The sequence below is a fragment of the Anoplophora glabripennis genome, unplaced genomic scaffold (assembly GCF_000390285.2).
Source record: "Anoplophora glabripennis isolate ALB-LARVAE unplaced genomic scaffold, Agla_2.0 scaffold617, whole genome shotgun sequence".
Classification (NCBI taxonomy): domain Eukaryota; kingdom Metazoa; phylum Arthropoda; class Insecta; order Coleoptera; family Cerambycidae; genus Anoplophora; species Anoplophora glabripennis.
The window spans coordinates 238,899-259,298 of NW_019416694.1; the positions used below are offsets into that span (position 1 = coordinate 238,899).

The 20,400-nt window shown below is 30.7% G+C and overlaps 1 protein-coding gene across 1 annotated transcript; it reads right to left on the minus strand.

Moving 5' to 3' along the window:
- Positions 1-3,399: 3,399 nt before the first annotated feature.
- On the minus strand, positions 3,400-8,841 carry LOC108912240 (vitamin K epoxide reductase complex subunit 1-like protein 1). Its single transcript, XM_018717420.1, has 3 exons — positions 8,520-8,841; positions 6,766-6,863; positions 3,400-3,781 (listed from the first exon to the last, which is right to left on the minus strand). The coding sequence occupies exons 1-3, from the start codon at positions 8,693-8,695 to the stop codon at positions 3,546-3,548; spliced, it is 510 nt and encodes a 169-aa protein (XP_018572936.1). The 5' UTR covers positions 8,696-8,841; the 3' UTR covers positions 3,400-3,545.
- Positions 8,842-20,400: the final 11,559 nt, after the last annotated feature.

Below are 20,400 nucleotides of genomic sequence, written 5' to 3' on the forward strand. Positions count from 1 at the left end.
TTGTGTAGAGAAAATGATCGTTCAACGTCTACTGTCGACAACAGACCAATTAAAAAATTGGCTACTGAACGCCCACAAGCATCAGTAGCTTCGTGTATAGTGAAATAAAAGAAATTGTCCCCAATGTCTTCGCGTATTGATGTCACTACATTGTTGTAAACCCAATCGACATATCTTAGTTTTACCGTACATTCATGAGGGATTTTTCGGTTCATATATTTTTCTAAAAACGTATGGCTTGGGGTTCTCTAGTTTGTTTAATCGAATATTGCTTGAAAGAAAGGCGTCTGTAACTTCCTACAAAAATACAGAGTCCAAAACAGGCCTTCTCCATATCTCTATAACCTTCGGGATCACTGTCAAACTACGTTTGAAATAATTCTCGTCTATTTCTTTTCTCTTTTGGCATTTTACTTCACTTCACGAGCGTTCAAATAAAAACGTGGTCAAGTTGGTTCTGAAAATTTGGACGTAGGGCGTAGCGTATAGCAAATGAACTTAAACGTCATCTGTCAAAGCGCTGTATCGCAGCTTTGTTATTGAAACTGACAGCTGCTATACAGCTCGTTGAGAAATGAGGTTAAGTTGGTCGCTATAAGCTACGCCCTACGTCCAATGTGTCAGAGCCAACTTCGACCACGTTTTTATTTGAACGCTCGTTATAACTATAAATTTTGTAAAGCTCGTAAATACTCCATTTGTATTTTATGGAAATATGTTCTTTTTAAAACAATCAGACTTTATTTATTATATTTGGAACCGGCGCATTTTCATCATGAGACTGATGTGGATTGAATTGAATTGCTTTAGAAATCCGTAAAATTTTTAATACTATTAAAATATAGTAATGGAAATTTCTCTCTCTTAATTATTATATTATATGATTAGCCCTTATTCTAGTACTTATTAGAAATTTGAGATAGGTAATCACTTAAAGCTAGCGTTTTATAGACAAGAAATCGCACTTCTAGTGAGACAATGATAGAACAAGTAGATCCATCCAAGTGACGAAGCGTAACGCTGAACTAGATCAACTTCCTTTAATTTTTCGCATTAGAAGATCACGGAGAACAGGTAAACATCAGAAAATATACCTTACCTGTTTTGTCCAGCAAAGTAAAGATAACACAGCCACACAAAAAAAGAAAAGTAGTCTGTACTTTTCATGCGACATATTATGTTATCTGTAGTATTTTTATCTCCTGATCACGAATCCGGTGTCAGAATTGAGCTATCACATCACAAGAATTTCCTAACCTACAAAAACAGGCAAAAGATAGCAAAAATTCATGAAAAAGTGCTAGGAAAAATAAAAAAAATTTTTTTCTATATTCAAATTTTCATTTATATAGTTAAGACCCCACCCAACGTGAATCCGCGTCAGCATTAATGGTTCTTTTTCTAACCTCAAAGAAACGGGTCAATTAAAGTCAGATATCGCAAATCACGGATCCGAGGTCAATTTTTCAAAATTCAATATGGCGGATCCAAAATGGCCGACCAAATTTTCAAATAATAACAGAATCGCAGCAAATTTGGTATACGGGGGGTTTCGGGGTCGCTGATTACCTATTCGAGGTCAGAATTGCGAATCTCAGTTTATAATATTTTACTTTATAACCTGAGTACTCAATCATGTGTTAATTTACTTTTTTTCGGCTATATCTTGTTCTTTTTTCTGTAAAAGATCTATTCACGGGTTGAATTTTGTAAATCTGATCTCGGATTCGTGATCAGTGACCTCGAAAACTCCCATATACCAAATTTGGCGCGAATGTGTTATTTTTTGAAAATTTAGGCGGCCGTAATCTTGAATTTTGCAAAATTCGTGATTTGTGATCAGCCGAAAACCCTCGTATACCAAATTTGGCGCGAATTTTTTGAAAATTCGTGATATCTGACCTTCATTGACCCGTTTTTTGAGGTAAGAAAAAGAACCATCAATTCTGACCGCTAATTCACGTTCGGCGGGATCTTAACCATATAAATAAACATTTGAATATATAAAAAAAAATGACTTCTTTTCTTTTTTGTGTGGCTGTGTAATCAGTAATTGTGATTAATGCGTATGTTAACAGTTTCCTAAAAGCATTCTATAGGCTGTGATCATGTTTACAGTACCGTACGCGAATTTCTGTATGTTCGATAAGCGAGCAAAATTCAGGAAACGTAAAATAAACATACGATGTAAAAATGTGCTTTTTTTCTTTATTTTGAATGTATTATAGTTGAAGGACATATAACTAGTGCAATGAAGAGATATTGTTTTTAACTCGCTTAGATTCAATGCTGGACAAAAAATTGCGCATACAAACGCCCTATCACCCCTATTGGTAGTTGTGGAAGGAGTCCGAACTGATTTTTGCTGGGAGAGGACAGGGAATTTTGAAGTTCCGCCACCGTTTAGATTATAATATAACAAATTTGTATTTTTTATGGAAAATACAATGTATGCGGGTGTAAATTATCTTTTTTTTTCTAATGGGACTGTTGAAAATTCCCACTCGTAAAGATAAACCTGTTACATAAATAGTCGCATTTCATTAAAAGAGCCAAAAAGCCAGTGGCGGCTGGTAAAGGTTAAAATGGTCATATTTTGATAAAGAAGTATGGGACCCACAGTTTTTTTAATTCTAACGAAATTGCCAACATAAATTAAATAAGGGTTGCCGAGCCTGAAAAAAGGATTGCACATAGGCATTTTTAGTTATACATACTTATATAAATTTTAATTTCATACCAGCATTAAATTTTTCAAACTTTGAAAATTTAAAATTTTGAAAAAAATTAAAAACCCGTTCATATATTTGTTTCTACCCATCAGTTGATTACGAAAAAAATGTTTTACAAAACTCCAGATCACAGGATCGGTAAACCCTAATTTAATTTCGAACTTTTTCCGAAATTTGTTCGTCAAAAGTTCTCTTTGTGACCTTTCAATACCCTAAAAATGGTACAAATCCCAAGCTTTATCAAAATATTATCACTTTAATTTACACCAGCCGCCACTGCAAGAAACCAACTTGAATTTAAGAATTTAATTACTACAGGAATTAAAATTTAATTCTTCCAGGTATAAATAACCTAAAAACAACATCGTGCATGAGTATGCATATCAAGAAGGACAAGATTTTAATATTTAAACAGATGGGGAGGGATTAAATGAGGTATAACAAGGTGAATGGATACATTACCCTCCTGTTTACCATAATCGCTCCTTTCCTTGACGCAAATAAATATCCAACCATATTAAAGCGAATTGTTAAGTCGCCTTCATTATAATTTAACTATGGAGATCCAGCCATCACGACGCTAGCTGCAATTTTTTTTTTAATTTTTATTATTGAGTAAATATTTTAACACATCGGTGTGAAAAATAACGGAAAAATATACTACCGGTAAAAACATCAAATATACATTTATTCTTATACTTCCACTATAAACAGCAACAGTAAATTTGTAACAAAAGATAAGTCACATCTAAAAAATATATAAATCAGTCACAATCTCAATAAGAATAGTTGGTTTGGTTCATCCCCACGCGTTCACTTGTTCTTCTTTTCTTCTTCCTCTTCTTCGTTTTCCTCTATCGTTCTTAGAAGTTTGATTTTCAACTGGATCAGTATTAAGTTGATCACGTTTACGACGTAAATGGACACGCAAACTATGCACAGATCGTACAGTATGAAGTAGAGGATGTATGCGAAATACAGGGATAATATATTCGAGAGTGCTATAGCCACCAAGGAGAAGAGGACTGTATATCGGGAATTGGATTGTGCTGAAAAGAAAAAAATATATATTAGATGCAATACATTTTCCCCTAGCCTGTAAAGTAAATATTTTACACATTAGTACGAGGTAAAGGTAAAATGTCGATATTTTTAATTTGTCACTGACATCGGTCGTATTAGATGCCATCTAGTCATCGAGGTCTTACAAATTGTTAAAATATTCAATAATATAATGACTGAGACGTGAATATAATATAAATTTAATTCAGATATCTACATAGTACGGGGTCTGTTCAGAAAATAACCGAACCTTTTGAATTAAGCGGTAATGGAGATATTTAGTAATACACGGTTGGCAGCGTTGCGTTGCGCATAACCTCCTATGTAACCACATGGTCTTGGACTGATGATATCTCATTTAGTTTTCGTGATATTATTATTTGAGCGCAACGTGTTTAAGTGTTAGTGACGATTTTTGAAAATTTTCTAGAACGACGGTGCAACGTAAAATTTTGCGTGAAATTGGAGCAAACTTTCACGGAAACGTTGCAACTTTTGAAACGAGCTTACGGAGATGATGATTTGGATCGTACGCAATGTTACGAATGGCGACTTCAAGTGATGACTCCCACGTTCAGAAAGTCAAAGATCTGGTATGTGCAAATTGCCGACTAACTCTCTAGGAAATTGCAGAAAAGGTTAGCATCTCAGTTGGGTCATGCCATGAATTGATTGGAAAATTGAACATGCATCGAGTTGCAGCAAAATTTGTTCCTCTTTTGATGACCGAACAACGGAAAGAAAATCGTGGCAATTCCTTGAATAATCCATTGATGATGAAACATTCATTCAAAGGATCACAACGGAAAACGAAAGTTTAATCATTACAATGGATTAGCAAAGGATCTCCACGCTCCAATAAACCACGTCAGTCTCAGTCCAATGACAAAATGACCTTCACTGTTGTTTTTGACTTCAATGAAATTGTGCATTTTGATTTCTTGCCTCAAGGTGAAACAGTGAACCGTGTGTACTACCAAGGAGTTTTGCAACCCTCCTTACCCGTCAGACCTGGCTCCTTGCGATTTTTTCTTATTTCCGAACTTAAAATCATTATTGTTGAAAGGACGGCGTTTTCAAACTATTTATGACAGCAAAGCAAATTCGTCACACACTTTAAAGGCCATTTTAAATGAAGCTGTCAATAGGGAGGGGAGTACTTTGAAGGAGACAATACCAATAATGTATAAAATTAATAAAAAAATTAAAAAAATTAAGTTCGGTTATTTCCTTTCCACACCTCGTAACATGTCCCATTCTTCCAGAGAATAAACTATTTTTTTTTTCATAATTCATTTTCTGCCAACACCATAGATTACATATTAGCACCAGACAAAGAAAACGCATTTTTTACCTCCATCTGCAGAAATATCACTTAAGAAATGTATTTATCCTCTTCTTGAAAGAATCTTCAATTAAAATGCATGATATAGTGATGCGTATTTTTAAATTTTGTTTTCTTTTCGGTGTGCGCTTATGTGGCAATATGTTACTGTTTTATCCCTTTTTAGGCACTGGAGGATAAAATGATTTGTTTTCGTTTTAGTGTAGTGCCTATTATACCAATAGCTTATAAGTAAGGCTGTCAGAGAGAACCGCAATCCAATGGCGTGCCAAGTGGATCAACCGAGACATGCGTAAGCCGCTGCCTCAGAATGCACGTTCACATCACATTAGTTATAGTAGTAGTATATGTATAGTATACTTTGTTATCGTGCGCTGTTGCGTAATAAATTCCTATCCGTTAGTGTTTATGGTGGTGCATTGTAGACAATTTAATTTGTTGCTTTTTAATATTTAATGCGTACGCCTATGTCCCGCGGCTCAATTCTGACAGCCCTACTTATAATTTAATATACATATAGTAATATATCTCGTAGTCGCTCTTTAAAAAACTGTTTACGTATTTGTTGCAAAAATATCTATTATAAGAAATAATATGAAAATTAAGTTGGGAAACAGGACTTGGATCGCCAACACTTGACGTCGAAATATGTCACAACTTTAAATCAATGCAAATTAGATGTCCTTTCCTTGAGACATTGATGTGTAACATTGGATAGCAATTAATTATTGACGTCATTAGATCCTTACGGTAAAAGTGATAGGATTAGCACAGCTGGTTTTACTATTGTTCGGATTCTAATTGTCTTGGTACAATTGTTGCAATAGTACGCAATCCTCGAAAAAAATAACACAATTATTTTATGAATACCTACATGTAGTATTTAAATATACGAATTATCCCAAAAATAATAATTAAGTATTTTATTATGATTTTTTATGCCCCTTTTTTGTTTTTTTTTTATAATAAAATTCCGTTTAAAATTCTAAATACATGATAAGTCAATTTGCTGGATGGTTCTGTTGACTCAAAAATTTAGACACAATAACAATTAACAATTAAAATTTAAAGTACTGTTGGCTAAATGACGGTTATTTAAAAATAGGTCACTTACCGAAGAATGTGTTCGTTTGTGGTCGTTTTTGTACATTCATCGTTCAGTTTCAAATTTTCGATTATGTTTCTTTTAATTACATATTATTAAACATTTTTTTTTTACTTTATAATATAAGAACTGCCTTCTCATTCTGATTGCATGTCCTATATACCGGGTTTTGCAAAAATTGCATTTCGCATAGCTTTTTATCCCTTATTTGAAAATATTTAAAATAACTCTCACACGAAATATTACCTTTGATAATATTTATGAAAGAAAAATTATTACTGACAATTATAAAATGTTGACTTCAATGGTCATTTTCGAATGTAACTGACCACTTATGAATGACTTTCATTTTGTCCGTTTTTAGTGACTGCCATCGCTGACTTAAAGTCTATTGCATGTGTACAAATATTTTAAAACAAATACTTAAAGCAAAAACACAAATATTTAGCCATAGACAAAACTAAATGTTATTGAAATGTTTTTTTTTGTTTGATCCTAAACAAGATTTATTCATTACTTACCTAAAGTGGCAATCATACTGTAGAACATTAGTCCAAAGAGACTATTGGGTTTATGAAGTACGGAGCCTTTCCCAAATATTCCAAATCCCTTTCCATATCTGAAAAAAATATAATGGGTACGCACTTTTAAAGAAGCCAAATTAAAATAGAGTATAATAAAATGATAAAGAAAAATGAGAGATGATTAATACTTAGGCAAAAACCTATCTAGGCAATATTACTATTTATTTTTCCTATTTTAGGTGTATCATCGATATTGGAATATCGGAAATGAACTACAAAGTAATCAATTAGTTTAATAAATTTTAAAATGCTGCAATGGAAGCGTTGATGTCTTTCTTAGTATTAATATTTTCTAGTTTACTTTTGGAGCATATATCTTTGAAACATACATGTACAGTGTAGGCCAAATCAACACTTTCTGGGGAAATGGGGGAGGGGTTATTGTATTGTCTGAAGTTATTTTATTCTAACATTTTAATTTTTCTCTATTTCTTTGAGTATTTTACTATTTGTAAAAGATTTAATAAAATAAACTTTTGTCCAAAAGGATCAGTCAAAGGTATTTTTATGAAACAAGTTTTGTCCAACCTAAAATTTCACATTTCACACATATCTTTCATCTTTTAATAAAATCATCGCGGTCTCTCTTACTTTACTCTTAATGATATTATTTTTCTTCTCCAGTATTTTGGCGGAGCCGTTTTTCCAAGCGTGATAGCAAATTTTTTATTTCTCAATTTCCGCTTTTTTATATTATCTTTGTGATATAGTGATCTAATTTCTCATTTATTTGCTTTTTTCAGTGTGAAATTTTGGTTAGGCAAAATTAGTTGCCAAAAAATAATCCTTGACTGTTCCTTTTGGCACAAATATTAATTTTATTAATTTTTTAAATTCTTTTCACGTTCTTCGTATTCTCTGAAAAAATAGAAGTGGTTTAAATGTCGCCAGTGCGATTTGAAGGAAAGTTGATTGGAGAAAGCCCAATAACAACTGACTTGTTTAAGAGATATAGGGCATTTTTTAAATTTCGACCACTTTTTATAATGCCCCACATTAAAATTTTTGTTTGTGCAAATATTTGATTTTAGTAATAGTCTGCTATGGAGTTTTTTTTTGTGAAAATCCAGTGGCGTACGCAATATTTCCGGTTACAGTACAAATTTAAATTTTTTAAATGGAACCAACTTCTTATATATTTTTCGATTTTTGAAATCTACGTAAAATTTCTACGGAATCTACGGAAATATATACCGATGTTTTATAAAAAAAATTTAGCATTAAATATTTTCGTGCATCTTGCAACATTTGCAGACCCTGGTGTAAGAAAGGGATAAGTGCCAATATGTAGGTAAATGATTATAACCTATAAGCAGGGAAAAAGTGATTCTAACGGTTTCAGTGAAACCCACAGATTTCATTATCGCACTAGACGAAAAGAGTACCTACATCTGCAATTGCAATATGATTTTTCAAAAAAATTGGCTTGCACCAGAGTCGTCTATTAGGCAACCAACAATATTACGATATATCCAAGAATATGTATAATGTACCTGTGTCGAAATCTTAATACAAATGTTATGTTTAATAATTAATGAGCGGTCGTAACTCTTATACAACTAAGATCATTTATTAAAAACAAAATGGATGTTGGAAGAAAATTTTATACAATCGGTAACAATAGGGTATGATCTCGGGTATGATGTATGGATTGTGTGGATAAAGTGATGATCTATTGTACTCGTACTTACTCGGAAGAAAAAGCCTTCGAACAGCTGACATGAGGATTCAAATCGCACATGGGTTGATATTTTTCATCCATTTCCAACTGCAGTTCTACCGTATAAGCATAAAGGGACAACCCTAACCCCACTATACAAGAAAAGGTTAACCAACTATTAATTCTAGGTACTGATAGCAGCCACATTTTTTATTTGTCTTTGGCACACTGATAATTTGGGTTTAACACTTAGGATGTACGGCACAGTCTTGCAGGTTATACACGTACTTCTATTTTACTTGTTTACAAAAATAGGTAAACACATCATGGGCATAAGATCGAAGTTTATTGTGCGGCGTTGTCATGTATTGAACTCAATTTTTGTCATGTCATTAATTAGTAGGTATTTTATTAAGCAAGTAAAAATCAGTATGAACGTAAAAACAATTATTTTAATTATCATACATTCAAGAAGGAAAAAAAATACAATACCTATGTAGTGGATTAAACTGGCAACATTGCAGGACTAGGACTGCCATCTATGGAGTGAATTTTAAGCCATACTACTCTTACCATAGTTATCTGTTCTAGGTGTCTATCGTTTTCACCTAAACTGAACAGATGTCGACAAATATATTCTTTGTACAGTTGATTTGCTTTTAATGAGCGATTGCACTTCACAAATTAAAAAAGGTTCTACAAACGTCATATCCGAATCAGCAAAATTGATGAAAATATCTGTTTTATTTCAAAAACAGATGAAGGAAACCGTATAAATAATATTTTATTTTATTCATGTATGACGAATTGCTTTAATTATTATTGGCAATATTAAAAATTAATTTAATACTTATCAAGATATTTTTACTAATTACCTAAATATACATAGCATAAACATTTTACCATTACCATTATGTAGCAAGAATCCTTTTCTGAAAGCCTTCCACTTTTCTACAATAATAGTGAGTCCAATTTAGAACATGAGGCAAAATAATAACAAGCCAGAATTGCTACTAAGTCCACCGCAAAACTAAGCCCCTATATGTAAAAGTTCTGTGGAATATAGATTTATTTGTGAATAACCAAAAAACTAACAAAATCGTTACATGTTTGCCTGTAATTTAAATAAATACAATTTTTTTGAAATCTTTAACACCCTGTACCTCGAAAATAAAACATTTTCGGAAACATGTCTATAAGAAGGTTTTTTTGGTGAATTTATGATGTAGAAACCGCTAATAAAGTGTAGCCAAATTTTTATTTACATCTTGTATGTCATTCTAAAAAAAATAATTTAGTTTTATTTGTACGTATATAAATCAAAAGTATCGTATACATACAGGTATATTTAGGTAGATTAATAAATATATTTTAAATATATTATATCTTGAATTAAATACAGAATAGTAGGTAGGTATTACTTATCAGTATAGGTAGGTATCTTATATTTTAATTACGAGTTAGATTAGAGATCATTGATAATAATACTACATGTCTCATTGTCAACGCAAGAGTACCACAATAATCAGTTCTTGGCCTCATAATATGGGAAATGAGATTCATTATCAATTTACCAGAAATAATTCTACTTATTAATAGCTAGTTTTTATTGGGTATAGAATTAAAAACATTTAAAGATTTAAATTGCAAAAACTTAAAATACAGGATAAAGGAGTTGAATAAGGTATTTTGTAGCCCACAAGAATTCTTCCCAACAATTTATCTGTTTTTCTACTTTATTCTTTTTTAATTATATATTTAACTATGTTTTTTTTGTATATTTTATATTTTACAGATTTTGTAGGTATATATATTAATTTTTAATGTGTTTTGATTTTATTATGTACTTTGTATTCTAATTTACTTTACTTGTGTAAATACTTTGGATTTGCCACCATTAAAGTAAGTAGAATATCTTTCTATGAATTTGAATTGCACATTTAAATATGGTTTTGCAAAATAGCTTACATATATAATTTTCAACAAGTCATATATATTTTCCATTGTAACCGTTAATGGATATGCAACCAACAATACGCTTCATATTCATTGAATATTGATCTTGATTTCTTTGGAGTGCAGAAACTAATTTATTACCTCTATAGAATAATTCCAAATACCGACATATTTTTAGAACAAGTCAGACTGTTTGATATTAAACTAAGAGAAAAACAAAATAGTTTAAAAAATTAATGTTTAATGGAAACAAATTTATAATCTTACAATATTAATATAGCTATTATGTCCTTTTCCTATTTTTGAATGCTGGGAAACATCTAATTTTTTTAGAAAGTTATATTTCATTATAAATAATTAATTTTTCAGATACTATATATCTAATATTAGTACTTCTATTACCACTGGGCCAATGTTTTATTACAAATTAGACTAAATTAAATTAATGTTTCTATTACCTCCATTACGAATTGCAAAAATTGATTTTCTTGTGGATTATGATTTTTTAAAAAGTTTATCTAGTATTTATCTTGGATTTACTACATACACCAGTAATAACTATATGTATTTTAACAATGCTAACCAATGTTTCTATAACGACAGTTTACTTTATAGTGACAATAGTTAAAATAAATACTATTCGTACAACGTAAAAAAATCATGATTTATTTATATAAATGTTAAAAAACTGTAAAATTAACTATCATTGATTTTTAGTTTGACATAAAAATATTGTATTTCAATTTGAAAAGAATATAACTATGCCGAATACGTGAATAAAATGGTATCCAGGCTGAAGTCAAAAACCAGTGACGTAGAAGCATGTCTCTGGAAAGAAATGTTTTTCTCGTTATTTTGAAATGCAAATTTTATGTTGACGAAAATGATCTAGCATAGTCAGGAATTTCAAAATGTGATACACTTATAAGTTTAGAATTATTTAAATAATAATTTTTAGCGTAATCGTAACTAGCACACCCCATTTCTACTTCACTGGTTTGAAACGAGCTTTCTTTTTAACAATGAATGCTATTTATATAGATTTTGTACACTGCTATTTATATATATATTTCAATGTTTCCTCTTTTCAGAAGATATTTGGACAAATTTAACACCTAGTGTCTCAAAAATGAGGACTATAATGTTTGTTTGGTTTGTTTGAGTTTGGCACAATGTTGCGCATATACAGTGCAGAACAACCAAATATAATAAATTCAGTATCTCAATTTATAAATTTTCCGACACATGTTAATTTTGAATTTATTCCTAAATTCAATCCCCTTGCAACTCCAAAATTTTTAAACCATAGCATTTTTTAATAGAAAATGGAACGACTTTTCAAATGAAGTACTACTCTACTTCCCATTTAAAAATTTAAGGCTTGCAACTACCACTCAAAGAGGGTTGAATTTAGAAATGAAATTTTTATATTGCACTATGTCATTTCAAAATCCAAAATCGACGTATCGCGGGATTTTTTATAAATACTCACAATAATTGATATACTGAATTTATTCCATTTTGATGTTCCGCACTGTATTTTGCATTAGTTTTTTTCCTTAGTTAAAAATATTATTAGCGATAAATGATTATGTAATAGTTAGCACCAACATTTTCACATATTAATTACCCAAACACTTCGTCAACTCTAATTACGTTTTTTCTTAATCCTCTTTTGATTAAGTGAAATATTATTATTAGATAATAGACCAGGGCGGGTCTGTCGAAATATCCCACTTCTTGAATGTAAGAGGGGGCAAGCTAATTTTTACTGGAATACCTTCAGTACAACTCACATAATCTGAGCGAGGTCCGAAACATTTTCAAAATTGCAAAAATGTTTAAAAAATTTAAAAAAATACCTATTTTATCTTAGTTTTTTAATTATATCTTGGAACCTATGCAGTTTGGAAGAATATTGAATGGAAAAAAGTTTTAGAATTGAATTTTGCACAATATACTGCAAGCTAAAAATGTTTAAATTTATTACCGATGTTGCAAAATAGCAATAATTGATGGAACAAGGCAAAAAAGTTTTTTGAATAATTTGTTAAAATGTTTTAAGTGCTCCAAGGGCATTCTAATTTTGGTAAAAAAAAACTTTATATTATAATAAAATAACACACCAAATTTCATTAAAATCGGTTAGATAGTTTTCGCAAAATAATTTTTTGAAAATATGTTTGAAAAAAATTTTTATAATTTTCAAACTGTTGCAACGCCTCAAATAAAGCATCTAGATACTTGAATATTTTTTCACATAGAAAATGACGCTCAACCTTTCAAATGGTTTTTGAAAATTTTAATTCGGTTGATTAGGACGGCCACAGTAAATTTTTAAAGTTAACACCCTTTTCTTTTATTTTTAAACAATTAGATTACATTTATTAATTTACAATTTAGTATTTTTCAAAAATTATAATTTTAAAGTACTCGGAAAGCCCCCCTCCCCCAGTTTTCGTGTTTTGAGTCACTTTTCGCGCATGCGGGCGACAGCTTTTCCGCTGATTTATCTATGTTGCCGATATCTTATGGATATGACAACTTTTTTCAGCTTAAACTCGGAAAAACGAAGCCACTGGATCAAAGATTATTACTAAATTGTTTATAAATTAACGGTAAATGCCGATAAACTTTGACCGCTTATATCTCGAGAACAAATAAACGGAATTTAACTTTTTTTTTAAAGTAAGCGTTTTTCCGAGTCCTTTAAAATTATAATTTTTGAAAAATAAATCTAATTGTTTAAAAATAAAAAAAGAGTGTTAACTTTAAAAATTGACTGTGGCCGTCCTAATCAACCGATTTCAATTTTTCAAAATCCATTTGAAAGGTTGAGCGGTCTTTTCTATGTGAAAAAATTTTCAAGTATCTAGATGCATTATTTGAGGCTGTGCAAAATTTTGAAAATTCGAAAAAAAATTTTCAAATATTTTTTCAAAAAATTATTTTGCGAAAACTATCTAACCGATTTTAATGAAATTTGGTGTGTTGTTTTATTATACTATATAGTTTTTTTACCAAAATTAGAATGCCCTCGGAGTAATTAAAACATTTTAAAATAATTAACCAAAAATTTAAATATTTTTAAATATTGTACAAAATTCAATTCTAAAATTTTTTTTCATCTTCAATATTTTTCCAAAATGCATAGGTTCCAAGATATAAGTAAAAAACTCCGATAAAATAGGTATTTTTTTGAATTTTTTAAACATTTTTGCAATTTTGAAAATGTTCCGGACCTCGCCCAAATCTAGGGATCTACACTTTTATTATGTGAGTTGTACTGAAGGTAATCCAGAAAAAAATGCTTGCCCCTCTCACATCCATCTCAAAACAGATCCGCCCTGATCTATAAGTATAAAATCTGTTTCAGTACAATTTTCACAATAATTGCAGTACTGTATAATAGATTAAACAAGATTTACATGAATTAAGTGATAAGTAAATTAAGTTTTTGTAAATAAACTGAAAGCCCAAACATTTATATTAAGTATGTAAAAAAAGATTATATTTCGTACTCGAGCACACAAATATGCCATTTAAAACAGGATGCTCTTATTCTGGTTTCTTCAGTTACAACTTTTATATCCCGCGCAGCAGCATAGTTTATAATTTTGGTTTTGTTGTTTTCATTCTTCTGACGCCTGTATCGCCAAAGTATAAATATCGCGAAATTCGTTTACCATTCTTTGTTGAAAAAAGAAATAAATAAGGCATTTAAATTTAAGGTTAGACTGACATGTTTATGGGCACTAAAATTAATCACTTCGGCGTCCCGACGCCAGCGCTTGCTCGTTCCTAAATATTTTAACAGATAAGAATATTAACTCGATAATTTATTACAAATAACGCAGCAGCGAAATATTTCGCTTGACACACACGATGACAAAAAAGTTTCAATCAGATAATGTATTAGAAGGAAATAGTTTGAAAAGTCGGGAAACTGCCAAGGGGGCGGGTTAAATTTATGATTTATTAAATTGGAGTTGATGTCGGTCATGTAAAATATCGTTTCACATCGCATGTTTCTGAAGAAATATAAACAGTGTCGTTCTATTTAGAATTTAATACAAATCGTAATATTTTTTGAAATATTAAATATACGATAACAAGCTTTATAATACAGAAGCTATAAAGTACTAAATATTTTGAGGAATTAGCAAAGTGTTGAAAAATTTATATAGTAAATTAGAAAATTAGTTATACCGGGTGTCCCGTGGAATAAACAAATGAGTAGTTGTAGAGTCAATGAAAGTTAAAGAAACGATAAATTGAAAATGGTTTGTTTTTTCGAATAAAATAAAAGATATCTTTTTCTCTTGGAAACCTCATGAGTTACTAATAGACATCAAATTTTGAAAATATCCAGTGGCGTCGAATTTATGGGGAATGTTCTACCGATATCTCCACCATTAGTACACGTATTATTTCAGAAAGTGTTTTTTTTTTTTTAATTTCAAGAGCCTGTATCTCGAAAACTCTAAATTTAGGAACCATTTTTTTGGTTTAAAATCACTCAAAGAACTGCCCCCTAAAGTCTGTCAATGTATTTCACTAATGGCGGGTACCAAAAATTTCAGCGAAATGTAGAAACATATTATTATCACATACGTAACAACACGATATCTTTCAACCTTTAACTTCTTTTTACATTCAATTTCTTATTATGAAACATAAAAAAGTCATATTATCCAGCGCTTGGAAAAATCAAGTACCATGTATGGTTAGGTTAATAAAAAATCAGATTACATAAAAATATACATGGTTACATTAAAAAAAAAAAAAATTGATAATTGCCTATCGCTAAAATACAGACTTTGAATAAAAAAACTGTGGAGTGGTAGCTTGTAGTATATTTGGAGCCAATATTTTGTTTTTGAAAATCGAACCAAAAATGCTGTATCTTATAAGACAACCGATTCGCGTTTAGTAATACCCATACATAGTGTCCTAGAATGGTTGCATCACCGTTTACAGACTCCTGTAATCAAACTAACAATAAGATGATTTAAACTTACTTATACACAAAATTCAATTCCTACGAAGATATAGCTCCTTGTCCTTGTATGTATTACCAGCACAACATTTTTTAATAGTGTGCGTCAAAGGCGTCGCCAAGGGGTGGCATTGGGGGGCAGGTGCCTCCTCCCCACTGCCAAGAGATTCGAAAAATGTACAAAAAGATAAGAACATAGATTGGAAATTTTTATTAAAATATTTTATTTACTTAAACTTTAAATTTGAAAATTAATACACTACTTTATTAAAAAAAAAACAATTGTAATAAATTAGTATAAATATTTGTTGACAAAAGAATTTAAAAATATAAATTTGTATGTTAAAAAGTAATATATTTGACATATTTAAAAAATTTAGCTTAAAAATTTAAATTTAAAAAAATCTATCTATCGGAATCAGAATAAAAGTTTAACGATGCAACTAAAGCTATATACAGGGTGATTCAGAACTTATCCAAAAAAAATTTTGGATGTACAGGGGACTTATAAATATAATTTTATAAGGAAAAAATCAAAAAGGGCAGTTCGAAAAAGATTTAAAAATACACTTCTGCACGGCACTGGAAACTGGTCCACTGTAAAACCTGACCTCTAACAATGCGACCGGCATGGCGGCAAAGTGTGATAAAAACGGACAAAAACTTTCGCAAAGAAATAAATAGAATTTTTTAGCAACTATTTTATATCAGCAAATTCAACTGCTTTTGACGTTATTGTTATTATTAATTAATAAAATTGATTTTAAATAATAGAATAATTTGACATACCTGATGTTGCAACTGTTCAAAATTTTATCTTCCGACGTGTAAACTCCAAGTTCCTATACATGCAAACCATTTTTGACACTAACTACTAAAAAACTATTGTAAACACCACAGATAACAGGTGAACACCAACGCAACGACGATTGTAAAATCGGATTTCAGTATTCGGAGTCACTGAGGCCGTTCCAGACCTATGTTTATAAGGCAAACACATATTATTTTAAAGTGATCCATCTGCCTTCGAAGTTTCCTGCATAAAATTCGGACCACCCTGTATAGAAAAGGAATAAATTTCAGAAATTTGCCAAAGCCTTTCAAGTTTACGGTATTGTTATAAGTAGTTATACAGCGCAGGAAACCTAATCTCAAAATATCGCTGGGTAATGTCATAGTTAACGACCTCTACTACATTATAGAAAACTAACAACACAGTGACGTCTGCAACACCCTTAAAGACTAGTTTAGGTAATATGTCGAATTTTATTGCAATACTGGTTTTTGAAGATATGACCAAAACTATTAAAAATTTTAAAAATTATCATTGACATCTTATGGCGGTTTTCCACTAAACGGACAATTGAGTTTATGTCCTGTTTGTGTTTTCTAGAACAAAACAAAAACAAAACTGAAACAAACCCAAAACTCTTGTTTCCATCAAGCGGGCTACATTTTGTTCGAGTTTTGTTTTTGTTTTCAGTACTTTTCCACTGGTTATCGCGAGGAAGTCAGAACACATTTTTCCAATAACCAGCCAACATGTTTAGAGAAGATTTTCTTATTCTTAGTTATGGCTGGTTTATACTGAAGTCCTTGGAGAAAAAGTGTGTCTACAGTGTCCCACCTCGAACTCCATCGATGGATATCTGGGAAACCGCTCGCGTTCTAAGGATTTTTTTGAAATTGTGATGGTATGATACGGACCGTGGGGCCCACCAAGTTAAAATATTTTCAAGGTCATTGTACTTCCGGTTACACCGGAAGTCGATACTAACTTTCTTATTTCAAAAGGAACCCCCTATATATTTTTACATTTTTGGAAATATCATCCATTTTTAAGTTGAAAACATATAGCACACTCCATACTTAGGATTGACCGTTTCCGAGATATTTCGATTTTTAAACAAAAATTGACTTTAACTTTTTTGTTTTAAGAGTTATAAAAAAATGCGAAATACAAAAGTTGCACGATTTTTTATGAAGTTTTCGAAAATCATAGTAGAAAAACAAATGAAGTTCAAACAAAATGGCCGCGGATGTTAGCTTTGTTAATTTAAATGGAACACCCTATATATTTTTACATATTTGGATAGAACGTTTCTTGTCGAGCATAGTCAGTCATATAGGGTTTGTTGGGTCCATCTCTAATAATAGGCGAGATAATATTAAAAAACGAAATGATGTTTTTTTATTAAGAAAATAATCTTGTAATTGTTAAACCTCTTTCAGGCATTTCTGCCTTTTTTCCAATTACGTAAAGATTTAGATTTAGTTGTAATATATTTTGATATAGTCCAAAATGCGTATAGGTATTTTAAGTAAATCTCACTAATTAGACCGTGTGAGGCCAATTACTCATGGGCAATCTTATATATGGTAGGTCGTGACAGTGACAGGTAGTAATGTCATGATAACATTGTCATTGTTTGACAGTTTGTATTAGTATTTAATTAAAATGGGTTACACAGAAGTAGAAAATTGAAATATTATTAGGAATTAAAATAAACTATGGAGAATATCTTAACTACTCTATCTTAATTCCTATAATATTTAAATTTTCTACTTCTGTGTAACCCATTTTAAATAAATAATAATACAAACTGCCAAACAATAACAATGTTGCCATAACATTACCTGTCACTGTCGCGGCCTACCATATAACATTGTCCATGAGTAAATAAGCCCCTCACGGACTAATTAGTGCGTATTAGTTAAAATACTTATACCCATTTTGGACTATATCAATGTTCGATATGTCAAAATATATTGCAAATACATCTAAATCCTTACGTAATTGGAAAAAAGGCAGAAATGCCCGAAAAACGTCCAACAATTACAAAATATTTTATTTTCTTAATAAAAAAACGTTCTCTTCATTTTTTAATATTATCTCGCTTATTGTTGGAGATAGACCCAACAAACCATATATGACTGTGCTCGACAGGAAACGTTCTATCCAAATGTGTAAAAATATACAGGGTGTTCCATTTAAATTAACAAAGTTAACATCTGCGGCCATTTTGTTTGAACTTCATTTGTTTTTCTACTATCATTTTCGAAAACTTCATAAAAAATCGTGCAACTTTTGTATTTCGCATTTTTTTATAACTCTTAAAACAAAAAAGTTAAAGGGGGTCAAAATATAGTGAATCACCCTGTACCTAGTTATAAATCTGTGTAGAAATTTTATTATAAGCAGATACCTAATGTTGAAGTGATAAATTAATAGGAAGAACGCTTCTGTATCTTTAAATTAAAGCTTGTTTTTTTTAAGATTTCTTCGGTTAAATTCCTTATTTACTATTTATTTAATTAAAAGACTGCATGATTAATGATTATTAATCATTATTATTGGAAGAAAACTACGATTCAAAAACATTGAAATAAACATAAGTATATTAAAAGTGTTTAATAAAAAAACAAGTGAAAGGTTTTTAAGAAGAAACTCAAAGTTTAATTTAGTTTTATTAGTAGAAGTAGAAACATAAGTAATTAATAAAAATACTGAATAAATAATAAATGTTAATGATGATTGTTATGTATAATAGCATGTTTATATTCCGCATTGCAATACCAAAATTATGACTTTTTTAAGTTTTAGAAATTTCTCGAGAATTCGAGAATTCCCGGGAATTCCTAGTCGAGAATTTTCGAGACCCGAGAAAAAAAATAGGCCGAGAAATCAGAAACCCTAAGGGGGTTCCATTTAAAATAACAAAGTTAGTATCAACTTCCGGTATAACCGGAAATACGATGACCTTGAAAATATTTTGGCTTGGTAGGCTCCACAGTCCGTATCACGCCAACACAATTTCAAAAAAATCCTTCGAGCGGTTTCCCAGATATCCATCGACGGAGTTCGTGGTATATGTACGGTTAAAGTGTTTACTTGGTTAGTTTGTATTCTAGCCAAGTAAACACTTTAACCGTACACATATATAATTCATTAATGATTAAAATATTGTTTTTGGGAAGAAGAAAACGCCAACATAGATATTGGGTTGGATCACTTAAATAGAACTTGAGTTTCAAAACACGTCGAAACCTTTTGATGTAACCGCTTTCGAGCGGGACCCGAAAAACAAAACTCCAACTGTCGCAAAACACGCCAGTCTTCAAGAAGTTTGCGATAAGTTACAGTTCTGTTTTATTCGACACAAGTTTGTTTTGTTTTTGTTTTGTCCGTTTAGTGGAAAACCGCCTTTACACTTCTCGAATTCAATTTCGAACTAGCACGTTCCACTCTTTTTAAGAAAAATCTGGTTCCTGGGAAGGCCCAAATAATATTTTAGCCTCGAATAAAGTCAATCAGAAATAAGCAGTTTTCATAGAGCCGTTTAATTCATTTATAAATTTTTGTACGTTTTGATTAAAATTATTTAGCAACAACATTATTAAATGAAAATTAGTCAGGAAGTTAGTTCTAAAAGTTAAGATAGTATCGCCTTATCCCTGACCGAGAAATAGTAAAATTTCTGGCGTTTTTAGGTACTGAAATCTTGAAAAGTAAAACGTGTAGGATAAAAGTAAGCACAAAAATAAAATCCTTGATGTTCTGTTTATTCATTGTTACTATTTAAATTTACTCAAATAAAATAATAACTTAAAAACAAGCGTTTGTAAAACATGCGTTTGCTGTTATCCTAATCCCACATTTTAAGAATTATTTCACGTACTTATAAATAAAAGTAAACAGTTTTATATGTAGGACTAAGCAAGTAAATGTTATATATAAAAAAATTTGTAGTTTCGTAGATTTCAGTACCTAAAACCTTGATGGTTTGATCGTTTTTTGCACCTGTTTATTCGTTTTACTGCGGCGTCTTTGAAAATACTCAGGTGGCATAACATAACATTCCTATTATTTGATAAGCTTTAGATTATTCAGTTATTAAATGTTTGAAATTATTTGTCTTTGCGGAAAACACTATTTAAAGAATATGGGGCCCTTAAG

Coding starts and splice junctions, on each gene's coding strand:
- LOC108912240 (XM_018717420.1), bottom strand. CDS start 8,695: ATGTGGCTGCTATCAGTACCTAGAATTAATAGTTGGTTAACCTTTTCT. Junction 6,864..8,519: donor TCGAAGGCTTTTTCTTCCGA/GTAAGTACGAGT, acceptor TATTTTTTTCAG/ATATGGAAAGGGATTTGGAA. Junction 3,782..6,765: donor CAGTATGATTGCCACTTTAG/GTAAGTAATGAA, acceptor TTTTCTTTTCAG/CACAATCCAATTCCCGATAT.